The sequence below is a fragment of the Panthera tigris genome, chromosome A2 (assembly GCF_018350195.1).
Source record: "Panthera tigris isolate Pti1 chromosome A2, P.tigris_Pti1_mat1.1, whole genome shotgun sequence".
NCBI classification, from domain to species: Eukaryota; Metazoa; Chordata; class Mammalia; order Carnivora; family Felidae; genus Panthera; species Panthera tigris.
The window spans coordinates 104311566-104323893 of NC_056661.1; the positions used below are offsets into that span (position 1 = coordinate 104311566).

General features: G+C 45.2%; 1 protein-coding gene and 1 long non-coding RNA gene across 3 annotated transcripts in view; one reads left to right on the plus strand and one right to left on the minus strand.

Moving 5' to 3' along the window:
- Window positions 1-294: 294 nt before the first annotated feature.
- On the plus strand, window positions 295-5531 carry LOC122236340. Its single transcript, XM_042977211.1, is given in 7 exon segments — window positions 295-694; window positions 799-1412; window positions 1919-2242; window positions 2245-3069; window positions 3808-4322; window positions 4414-4865; window positions 4868-5531. Coding segments are annotated over 7 exon segments (3786 nt in total). The 3' UTR covers window positions 5524-5531.
- A 3542-nt stretch (window positions 5532-9073) lies between these two features.
- Window positions 9074-12328, minus strand: part of LOC122233712 — a 44789-nt gene continuing 41534 nt past the window's right edge. For both annotated transcript variants that reach the window (XR_006211388.1, XR_006211385.1), the window contains exons 3-4: window positions 10245-10412; window positions 9074-9381 (exon numbers count right to left, since the gene is read on the minus strand). This is a non-coding gene — a long non-coding RNA (uncharacterized LOC122233712). The remainder of the gene's footprint in view (window positions 9382-10244; window positions 10413-12328) is intronic.

The following is a 12328-nucleotide window of genomic DNA, read 5'->3' on the forward strand; positions in this document are numbered from 1 at the left end:
TGTATCGGTGACTGACACAGCCCTGGCGGACGCGCTATAGGGCAGCCGATCGGGTCCAGTAGGAGACGTCCACTGGCACCCATCTGGGGCACCTTTTTGGGCCCATCGGAATTTTTCTGTTCGGGTGGCAGACACCCGAAACGCGCTAGCGATCTAAGTGTTGTGTTCTCTATTCTATAACCTTTAAGTGTTAAACTCCTTCTCTTTCACAGGTAACCTGGCCTGGCCCAGCCAGAAATCCTCATAACTTTACTGTTTCTCCTTTTAATCCTTTCCTCCACCTCCAGGATACAGATGGGCCAATCTCAAAGCACTCCTCTTTCTCTCCTCGTTGCTAACTTCAGGGATGTTAGAACCAGAGGACAGAATTTAAGTTTAGACATCCGGCAGGGAAAATTAATAGCCCTCTGCCGCTCCAAATGGCCAACGTTCGGCGTTGGATGGCCAACCGAAGGAACTTTCTGCCTCCCTATAATTGCTAAGGTGAAATCAAAGATTTTTCTACTATCAGGTCACAAGGGACACCCGGATCAGATTCCCTACATTCTTGTATGGCGGAATTTAGTGGAAAATCCACCCCCTTGGTTGGCCCCCTTCCTATCCTCGGGAACGTGTAAGGTCCTTGCCACGCGGCCTGCAGATCCCCCAAAATCAAGGACGCCAGCCACGCCCTTGTATCCCACATTGCCCGATAGTCAGGACCTGCTATCCCTGGACCCTCCACCCTATCATCCCCCTCCCCTCGTACCCCAGGCCCTGCCTGCAGCAGCCGTCCCACTAGTTGCCCCCCCCCCCCAGGGGAACTGGGAGGATGGGAAGCGGCAGCTGCTCCGGAACCAGGAGGACGGGAGGCAGCAGCCGCACCGGGCCCCATTGAAAACGAAACCAACCGCGAGGGGCCAGCCAGCCGAACCCGTGGGCGCACCCAGCGTGAGCCAAACCCTCGCCTCCCTGACTCCACTGTGGCCCTACCCCTGCGGGAAATAGGACCCCCCGATGAAACAGGCAACCCCCGACTCCACTATTGGCCCTTTTCCACCAGTGACCTTTACAACTGGAAAACACAGAACACTCGATTCTCTGATAACCCTAAAGACCTAATAGCTCTTGTAGACAGTGTCATGTTCACCCACCAGCCCACCTGGGACGACTGTCAGCAGCTCCTCCGCATCCTGTTCACTACAGAGGAGCGAGAGAGGATCCAATTAGAAGCAAGAAAGCTGGTTCCCGGAGACGACGGTTGGCCAACATCTAACCCTGACCTCATTAATGCAGCTTTCCCCCTAACCAGACCTCCACAGGACGAATGGGACTACAACACGGCAGAAAGTAGGGGAAGGCTACTCATTTATCGCCAGACTCTGATGGCGGGTCTCCGGGCTGCAGCTCGCAAGCCCACCAATTTGGCTAAGGTATATTCGGTCGTACAGGGAAAGGCAGAGTCCAGCTGCTTACTTAGAGAGATTAATGGAAGCCTTTAGGCAGTTTACCCCCATGGATCCAGAAGTCCCTGAGAACCAGGCTGCTGTCGTTATGTCCTTTGTAAATCAAACAGCTCCTGACATTAAGAAAAAAACTCCAAAGGCTAGAGGATTTAGAAGGTAAACAGATCCAGGATCTGCTCCGTATAGCACAACGGGTCTACAACAACAGGGACGCCCCAGAAGAGAGACAGATCAAGGCCACAGAGAAAATGACTAAAGTCCTGGCTGCTATAGTCCAGAAAGAACAGCCACCCCCAGAAGGCACTCAAACAACACACCCTCCCAGGCGGCACTTAGATAAAGATCAATGCGCCTATTGTAAAGAAAAAGGCCATTGGATACGAGAATGCCCCAAGAAGAAACAACCCCGCCCCAGCCAAGGGCAATGGCAGCCTAAAATAGCCCCCATACTGTTTACCCAAGATACATAATAGGGAGGACGGAGTTCGGATCCCCTCCCCGAACCTAGGGTAACGTTGCAAGTGGAGGGGACCCCGGTCCAGTTCCTAGTTGATACCGGGGCACAGCACTCAGTTCTGGTCAAGCCCCATGGAAAAGTATCTGAAAAATCATCCTGGGTACAAGGGGCCACCAGAATAAAGAAGTACCCCTGGACAACTCAGAGGACTGTGGACTTAGGAACTGGGAAGGTAATCTACTCCTTTCTGGTCATTCCCGACAGCCCCTGCCCCCTGTTGGGGAGGGATTTGCTTACCAAAATAGGGGCCCAAATTCATTTCCAACCGGGGGACCCACAGTGACTGACTTCCACAACCAACCCATATCTGTACTCACTGTGAAACTAGAAGATGAATATAGGCTCCATCAGGAACCCACTCCTCTGGATCAGGGCATCGAGCCCTGGCTTCAACTCTTCCCAGACGCGTGGGCGGAAACAGGTGGTATGGGGTTAGCAAAACATTGCCCAGCCCTATTTATAGAGGTCAAGCCCGGGACGGACCCCGTCCGCGTGCGCCAATACCCTATGCCCGCGGAAGCCAAAAATGGCATCACACCGCACATCCGCCGCCTCCTTGACTTCGGGGTCCTACGCACCTGCCACTCAGCATGGAATACCCCCCTGCTGCCCGTGCACAAACCCAACAGCGGGGAATACAGACCAGTGCAGGACCTGAGAGAAGTCAATAAGCGGGTGATGGACATACATCCAACCGTTCCTAACCCTTATACTCTCCTGAGCGCCCTCAGCCCAGAAAAACAATGGTATACTGTTCTGGATCTAAAAGATGCTTTTTTCAGCCTACCACTAGTGCCTAAAAGTCAAGAGCTATTTGCATTCGAGTGGACAGATCCAGACAGGGGCATAAATGGCCAGCTCACTTGGACCAGACTGCCACAAAGATTCAAGAACTCTCCGACCCTGTTCGACGAGGCTCTACACGAAGATTTAAGTGAGTACAGACAACAACACCCTAATATAACTCTCCTACAGTATGTTGATGATCTCTTAATAGCTGCCGAGACACCCGAAGCCTGCATCCAGGGAACCGAAGGTCTCCTGCGAACTCTGGGAACCTTAGGCTACCGCGCCTCAGCAAAGAAGGCTCAGATCTGCAAGTCAGAGGTAACTTACCTGGGTTACTTACTGAGAGGGGAGCAACGCTGGCTAACGGATGCCTGGAAGGAGACTGTCCTTCGTATTCCCAGACCGTAGACACCACGACAGGTGAGGGAATTCCTAGGGTCGGCTGGGTTCTGCAGACTATGGATACCAGGGTTTGCTGAATTAGCAAAACCTTTATACCAGGCAACAAAAGATCAACAGCCCTTTAGTTGGACGGAAGAAGCTGAACAGGCCTTCCAACAAATTAAAACTGCTCTGCTATCAGCACCTGCCCTGGGACTCCCCGATGTTTCCAAACCCTTCCACCTATATGTAGATGAGAACCGGGGCATAGCCAAGGCGGTGCTAACCCAGCATTTGGGCCCTTGGCGCAGGCCAGTAGCCTTTCTGTCTAAAAAGCTAGGTCCAGTGGCCGCCGGATGGCCACCCTGTCTCCGGATGATTGCAGCCACTGCCCTAATGGTAAAGGACGCTGATAAGCTGACCATGGGCCAAGAGCTACAAGTCACCACCCCGCATGCCATGGAGGGCATCCTCAAGCAGCCGCTGACCGATGGCTGAGCAATGCCCGACTCACTCATTACCAGGGACTGCTGTTGAACCCCCTCAGGGTCATCTTCACCCCCCACAATGGCCCTGAACCCAGCATCACTGCTGCCAGACCCAGACATGGGAACCCCACTTCATGACTGCACCAACATACTGGCTCAAGTTTATGGGGTCCGGGAGGACTTGCAGGACCAACCATTATCGGATGCGGACGCCATCTGGTTTACCGACGGAAGCAGCTTTGTTCACCAAGGACAAAGGTATGCGGGGGCGGCCGTAACTTCAGAAACCGAGGTGATTTGGGCAGAAGCCCTACCCCCCGGAACCTCGGCCCAGAAGGCTGAACTAATAGCCTTAACCCAGGCCCTCAAATTAGGGAGAGACCGCAAGATAACCGTGTACACTCACAGCTGATATGCCTTTGCCACTGCTCATGTACATGGGGCGATATACAGAGAACGGGGGCTCCTCACAGCTGAAGGGAAAGACATCAAAAATAAAGAAGAGATTCTAGCCCTGCTAGCAGCCTTACGGGAACCCAAAAAGCTAGCTATTGTGCATTGCCCAGGACACCAGAAGACAACCGACCCAGTTTCCCGGGGCAACAATTTGGCTGATCAGACTGCAAAAAAACATAGCTCGGCCCCCAGTGCCATTGCTGACCCTACAGCTGCCAGACCCCGGACCCTGGGAATTTCCCCCCAGCCCTGAGTATTCAGAAAGCGACATTCAATGGATGAGTAAACTTCCTATGACCCGAATCAAAGATGGCTGGTGGAGAGACTCCAAAAGCAGCATTATACTCCCAGATAAACTAGGATGGGAAGTTCTAGAGCGGATCCATCGCAGCACCCACTTAGGTTCCCGGCGAATGTTGGACTTACTGAGACAGACTGGACTAAAAATCAGAAATGTCTCTGATAAGGTCGATCAAGTAGTCACTAAATGTACAGTGTGCCAACTCAACAATGCGAGTAGCAATCCTCAGACAACAAGGGTAAGACAAAGAGGGAGCAGACCGGGGACCTATTGGGAAGTAGATTTCACTGAGGTAAAACCAGGAAAATATGGATATAAGTATTTGCTAGTTTTTGTAGATACCTTTTCAGGATGGACTGAAGCCTTTCCAATCAAGAATGAAACGGTGCAGATTGTAGCCAAAAAGATCCTAGAAGAAATCCTGCCCAGGTATGGTTTTCCAGTAATGATAGGGTCAGACAATGGACCTGCATTCATCTCTAAGGTAAGTCAGGACTGGCTTCCATACTTGGGGCTGATTGGAAATTACATTGTGCATACTGACCCCAAAGCTCAGGACAGGTAGAGAGAATGAACAGAACATTAAAGGAGACCCTAACGAAATTGACCATGGAGACTGGCGCTAATTGGGTGGTCCTTCTCCCCTACGCTCTGTTCAGGGTGCATAATTCCCCATACAAACTGGGACTCACACCCTATGAAATAATACATGGTAGACCACCCCCCATCATCCCTAACCTAAAAGATAACCTTGTCAAAGCTGAGAACGATAATAGTCTTGAATTCTTGTTCTCCCTACAAGCCTTGCAGAGGGTCCATGAAGATGTATGGCCCAAATTAAAGGAACTCTATGAGACTGGACCCCCGCCTATTCCATATCAATTCCGGCCAGGGGATTGGGTCCTCATCAAACGTCATCGGCAGGGAACTCTGGAGCCCAGGTGGAAAGGACCCTTCCAGGTCATCCTGACAACGCCTACTGCCATCAAAGTAGACAGAATCGCCACCTGGATCCATTTCGCCCACGCCAAACCAGTGGACCCATTCTCAGACCTCATCGGACCTTCAAAGACAACCTGGACTGTTGATCGGACTAAGGACAATCCTTTAAAATTGACCCTACGCCGCCAACGGACTGAGCCGTAACTATGGTACTTGCCCTCCTCTTGATTGTTCTGCAAATTCTGTCTGTAAATCCAAACCCCCACAACCCCTATAATTTGACATGGGAAATTACTAATTTAGAGACTCATGAAGTCTACAACAAAACCCTAGGAACTGCCCCATTAAATACCTGGTGGCCAGATTTATATTTTAATTTAGAAAAAATTAGTCCATTAGATGAAATGGAAGGAGGTAAATGGAGGCAACTGCAAAGGAGGGTATCAGTAAATAGAAATGGATTTTATGCATGTCCGGGATTTAGGACGGGCGCGATGAGGCGCACATATGGAGGGTTTGAAACCCTCTATTGCGCAGCCTGGAGTTGTGTCACCTCCAATGATGGGGAATGGAAGTGGGAAGTAAAACCCCAATTTATTGAAATGTCCTATGTCCGACCATGTACCCGCACCAGGTATGATGAAAACTGTAACCTTATTCGTGTAAGATTTACAGAGGAGGGGAAAAAGGACAGGCAGTGAGTCTCAGGACTCACTTGGCAACTCTACTTATATCAATATCCCCTCTATGGGATTGCCATTCAAATAAAATTAAAAGTCTCCCCTCTTGTACAACCGATGGGGCCAAATCAGGTATTAGAAAAAAGAAAAAAAAAAAAAAAAGAGACGAGCCTATCCCCAGGCAGATCCCCTCTATTCCCTCCAGCAGGACCCCCATCCTTACCCCAGGAGTAAAAGCACAAGCTGTCCAAGAAAATCAGAACCCAGAAGGCATAGACTCCCTATGGAAATTGCTAAAAGCAGCGTATGAGGCCTTAAGCCGATCGGACCCTGAGGCAACAAGGGCCTGCTGGCTATGTTATGACATAAAACCCCCCTTCTACGAAGCCATAGGTCTAGCTGCCCCTTTTTCACAGTCAGGAGAAGAGTTGCCAGCAGCTTGCAAGTGGAATCGAAAGGGCCCCGGCCTCACACTGCAAGCAGTCACTGGCAATGGGACTTGTATAGGGAAGGTCCCCTCTAGCCATATCCAGCTCTGTGCCCCGACTAATTACTCTATGGATGAATCTAAATGGATAATTCCAGCTCCTGACAGTTGGTGGATTTGTTCTAAGACAGGGCTCACCCCATGTGTTAGCAGAGATGTTTTTAATTTGTCACCTGAATATTGTATCATGGTATTAATAGTTCCAAAGGTTATTTACCACCGATAAAATGTTGTATATGATCTGTGGACAGAAGGGACAAAAGCAAGAGAGTCAATAAGAACAAAACGTGAACCCTTTACGGCCATTACCTTGGCCACCTTATTTGGCCTCGGTACCATAGGGGCAGGAACAGGGATCTCATCACTAGCCATCCAGCACCGAGGGTTCAATAGCCTAAGGGCAGCCATTGATGAGGATATAGCTAGACTTGAGGACTCAATCTCGCACCTCGAAAAATCTCTGACCTCCCTTTCTGAAGTAGTCCTACAGAACCGAAGGGGGCTAGATCTAGTCTTCCTCCAACAGGGAGGTTTATGTGCAGCCTTAAGAGAAGAATGTTGTTTTTATGCTGACCACACCGGAGTAGTCCGAGAGTCCATGGCTAAAGTTAGAGAAGGCCTGGCCAAACGGAGGCGTGAACGAGAACAACAACAAGGCTGGTTTGAGTCTTGGTTCAATCAGTCCCCATGGCTAGCTACCCTGCTTTTTGCTCTAGCGGGGCCCCTTATACTCCTCCTTCTCCTCCTCACCTTCGGGCCTTATATTATTAATAAACTAGTTGCCTTTATCAAAGACCGAGTTAACATGATCCAACTGATGGTCCTTAGGACCCAATACCAACCTATCATTACCCAAACATTTGAGTCAGACACATAAGATCCAAGATTGGCTCTTAAGGCACTAAAGAAAGGGGGGAATGAGAGACTAAGAGAAAAATTACCAGGTGTACTCACAACTGCAAAGAAAACTCACCCCCCCCCCCCCCCACCGTTCCCGGAACCAGCCAGGGCGTGCCTGGTTGTGGTCTGACCTAAAGGCGGGAACCAATCAAGTTCTGCTGAGTGTTCAAATTTAAATGTCGACCAATAACAGCTCTGTAACCGCAAAAAATCCCTAACTTGTTTGTGCCTGTCTATAAAAGAAGCTGTAAGATCCTTGCTCGGGGCCTCTTAGCATCACCGGCAACGAGTGCGTGGAGGACCCGGTTCGAACCTGCAATAAACGACCCTTGCTGCTTGGCTTTGACTCTGGGCTCTGGTGGATTGTTTTCGGGGGTCTCTCGAATCGGGGCATATCACTTGAACACTGAGACTGTCTTCCATCTCAGTCTCCAGTGCCAGCAGAACAGGCTGAATAGGCACAGTGAAGCGTCAGCTAAATAACCAATTATAAATTGAAATTTTATTTATTTTAACTTGTTTTTTTATTTTATTTTTTAAAATTTACATCCAAATTAGTTAGCATATAGTGCAACAGTGATTTCAGGAGTAGATTCCTTAATGCCCCTTACCCATTTAGCCCATCCCCCCTCCCACAACCCCTCCAGCAACCCTCAGTTTGTTCTCCATATTTATGAGTCTCTTCTGTTTTGTCCCCCTTCCTGTTTTTATATTATTTTTGTTTCCCTTCCCTTATGTTCATCTGTTTTGTCTCTTAAAGTCCTCATATGAGTGAAGTCATATGATTTTTGTCTTTCTCTGACTGACTAATTTCACTTAGCATAATACCCTCCAGTTCCAGTTCCAGCCACGTAGTTGCAAATTGGCAGTTGAATGCAAGAAGAGTTGATGCAGATTATCAGAACACAGAGCAATGCATACTATTCAGAAAAGACTTGAAATGATCAAGAAAATCATTACCTGTGATGATTTACACAATCATATTCTTGTGAAAAGCAAGAATACACAATTAATCTATTCCATTGAAGGGTTTTTGATCAACCAATCTAGCAAAGAAAGTAAGCAAAGAAGGAAATGGACAGTGGTAGACTTATTTTTCTTTTCTTTTTTCCCCTTTGCTGCATTTCTTCTTTCTTCTTTCCCTCCCACTCTTTCTTCATCTCTCCCTCCTTCCCTTCCTCCCTCCTCTCTTCCCTCCTTTTCTGCAAGAAGTAAAGAAAAAGTAAATCATAGTAAATAAAAAGGTTTCTCCTCAGGAAACAGTTGTTTCAGGCTCAGGATTGAGCATAGAATCAATCTTGGCTGAGGAGCAGGGGGAGGGAAACAGGATTTACCAGGCACTTTCTCGATGGCTGTGACCTCCAGGGCTTACCGTTCTTGTTGATGTTGTTTTTTGACTTGTAGTTTTCTAATGTTTCCCACTAAATCGATTATTGCCTTTAGAAGTAATTTCATGGCTTTTAGAGTACTATAGCTTTATCTTTCTAACCTTCATGGCGCTGTGAAAGATTGGTCTCATTTCTTGTTAATTCTGATTCTTCTTTGAGGTTATTCTTTCCTTCTCCAAGGGAATCATCAGGTATCGTTTTATTAGTCTTACACATCATGCCACCTCTGGGGAATCTGTGCTGGCTAATTCATCTTTCCTGACAATTGCCAAAATAAATGGTAGCCAGAGCACTTGTTTTATTTCTGTGAACTTATTTTATTTATTGCTCGCCACCTATAACAGCAGTGAGCAGTCATAAAGACCAAATAGACAAGGATTTTCTCTTTTCAATATTATACATAATGGTCAGTTTTAAATCATTTTAGTTGCAAAACATTTTAAAGAATAGTTTAACCCTACATTTTTTATACGACATATCCATTTCTTCTTGTATTTGGCAACAAAAGGTAATGGAAGAAACAACTCACAAGTATCAGAGTCTGGTCCCAGCCCTACATATGACCTCACACAATTTACTTAAGCCCTTCAAGCCTTGGTTTTATAATCTGTAAAATATAAGAAACAACGTCTGAAGTTAGCTGAAGTTTTAAGAGATTGTGTTTCCAGTAAGAAAAAATATCACATGGGGCGCCTGGGTAGCTCAGTCGGTTGAGTGTCCGACTTTGGCTCAGGTCATGATCTCACAGCTTGTGAGTTCGAGCCCAGCGTCGGGCTCTGTGCTGACAGCTCAGAGCCTGGAGCCTGCTTCGGATTCTGTGTCTCCCTCTCTCTCTGCCCCTAACCCACTTGCATCCTGTCTCTGTCTCTCAAAAATACATAAACATTAAAAAAAAAATTTTAAAGAAAAGAAACAATATCACAGAATTATCAAATCTTTAAATACCAACAAGTTAACCTAAGAGTATATTTTACCTTCCATTCATTAAAACATACCAGGAAGATAATATCTAAATGCCTCAGTTTTTTCAAAGATATGCCTTATTACTAAATACTCCTTTAAATATACATAATTAAGAGTAGACTAACAGATACCAGAATGACAATAGGTTATAAAGTTTGGAACATGGTCCTAGAATAAGTTAGTAATTGGATACTTTTTCATTTTTCCTACAAAATCCAGCTTTTAGAGCCTAAAATATCTACTTTCTGGCCCTTATCAGAAAAAGTTTTCTAACCTCTACAATTAAATAAACAAATGAGAGAGAAATGGGGGAGAATACATTATCCCAAAAGGTGTGTAGATTGCTTGGAGCCAAAGGTAACTAGCACCCAGTGGACTCAGGAAAGGGTTCTTATGTTTTTTGTTTTGTTTTAAAACCTCTCCCTTAACTACCTAAAAGAATTTACACAGAAGGCCTACGAGAAAGAGGTATTGCCATAGATAACTTTTTGTATCAGAAAGACTTACCTGCAGGACACGTGGGTGGCTCAGTCCATTGAACTTCTGACCTTGGCTCAGAGGTCATGACCTCAGGGTTCGTGACTTCCACCCCCACATAATGCTCACTGCTGTTAGCACAGAGCCTGCTTCAGAGTCTCTGTCCCCCTTTCTCTCTGTCCCTCCCTTGCTTGCGGTCTGCCAAAAATAAATAAATAAATATTAAAAAAAAAAAGAAGACTTCTTTGCATGACAATCATTTGTTTACCATACATTTGCATTTCTATTTTCCTGTGAATTTTCTTCCTCCCCTTTGAAGCCCCAGATTCCGACCACCCCCTTCTCCTTAGCTAATTGAGGATAATATATAAGCCTCAATTGTCCTGACTATCTATCAGGGAGCCTCTCATGTCTTTGACACTTTTATACTACATATACAAAATTAAATTTTTTCTTCTGTTAATTTGTTTTCTGTCAATCTAATTATCAGACTAGCCAAAGAACCTAAAGGGAAGATGATAAAAGTTTTCTATCAGTACAGGATAAATCTTCCTTACAGAAGAATTCCAAAGAATACATATAAAAGTGTGAGAAAGAGAAAATCACCGTTAGAAAACAACAGTAATAATTTCTGCAAACACGATTCTCTATTGAAGGCAAAATTTTAAGATAAAACAGGATGGTTGCATAGTGTCAAAGGACCCCCCCCCATGCATATTAATTATTATGGTCTTTTTAACACATACACAAAATTTTTGATACTCCTCCCTCCAGAGAATTGAGTTCAATTCTCCTACTCTTAGTGTGGGCAGGATTTAATGACTCAGTTTAAAGATAGGAAAAGAATATATAAAGGGATAAACAGTGACTTCAGAGTGGAGAAACCTGGTAGATACAATGTCCAACAAGTAATAAGATTAAGTCTACTAGTCATAGTGCATATTGTTATCAGGTGCCTTTGGTAGGATGCATCAATGTCATATTCTCCAAGACCCACAATCTCCAAAATAAATAAATATTTGTGTAATATCAGCTGTGCCCAAACTGAGGAACATTCTACAAAATATCTAACCAGTAATCTTCAAAACTCTCAAGGTCTTAAAAAAAAATAATACTGAGAAAATGCCATAAACTGGTGGAAACTAAGAAATATGCTTCCTTTGAATGATTCTAAGTTATTAGGGCCATTTAAACATGTTTTCTGCAAGGCACCCAGAGTGTATATCAGACATTCGTGGATATCTTAATGCTTATGACCATGGAAGAATTTATTTAATAGCTGACATGAGACTATGTCTTTATAATATTACAGGATTATAAAGGTGTCAGGTTATAATGTGATTCTGAAGAATAGAATGCTGAAGCTAATATATATTAATATATAAGACAATGTAGATATGACCATTCCTTTCTAATGTGACATAAATTATGAGAATTAAGAGTGAAAAGAAACACTGAATTGAATTCCACTAAGAAAAAGAGATAGCTATAAAGACTGGAGCATTGTTGTTTTGTTTGTTTTTTATTATTTTCTTTTTTAAGTAATCTCTCCACCCAACATGGGGCTTGTACTTACAACCTCAAGATCAAGAGTCACATGCTCTAACGACTGAGTCAGCCAGGTGCCCCTGGAACTTTGATCCTAATTTTGCTGATTTTTGTTGTTGTTGTTGTTGTTGTTAATATCAATTATAGGGGCACCTGGGTGGGTCAGTCAGTTGAGCATCTGACTTGGGCTCAGGGCATGATTTCGCAGTTCATGAGTTTGAGCCCCGCATTGAGCTCTGCTATCAGTATAGAGCCCTCTTTGGATCCTCTCATCCTCCCTCTCTCTCTCTGCCCCTCCCCTGTTCTCTCTCAAAAATTAACATTTGAAAAAAATAGGTTTAAAAATATCTATTATAAGGAAATGAAAGACAAAATGTGGATAAAATGTTTTACAATAACCTACTGTTACAGGATAATAATTCTTGATAAAGCGATGACGTGCCTCAATGCTAAAAATCTTGTGAAGTTAAAAAATAAGCCCTTGAAATATACATTTATTTCATTATAATTGCATCTAAGAGTAAAATAATTTTTCCTAACAGCAGATTATGAGGAGCTGCCTCTCT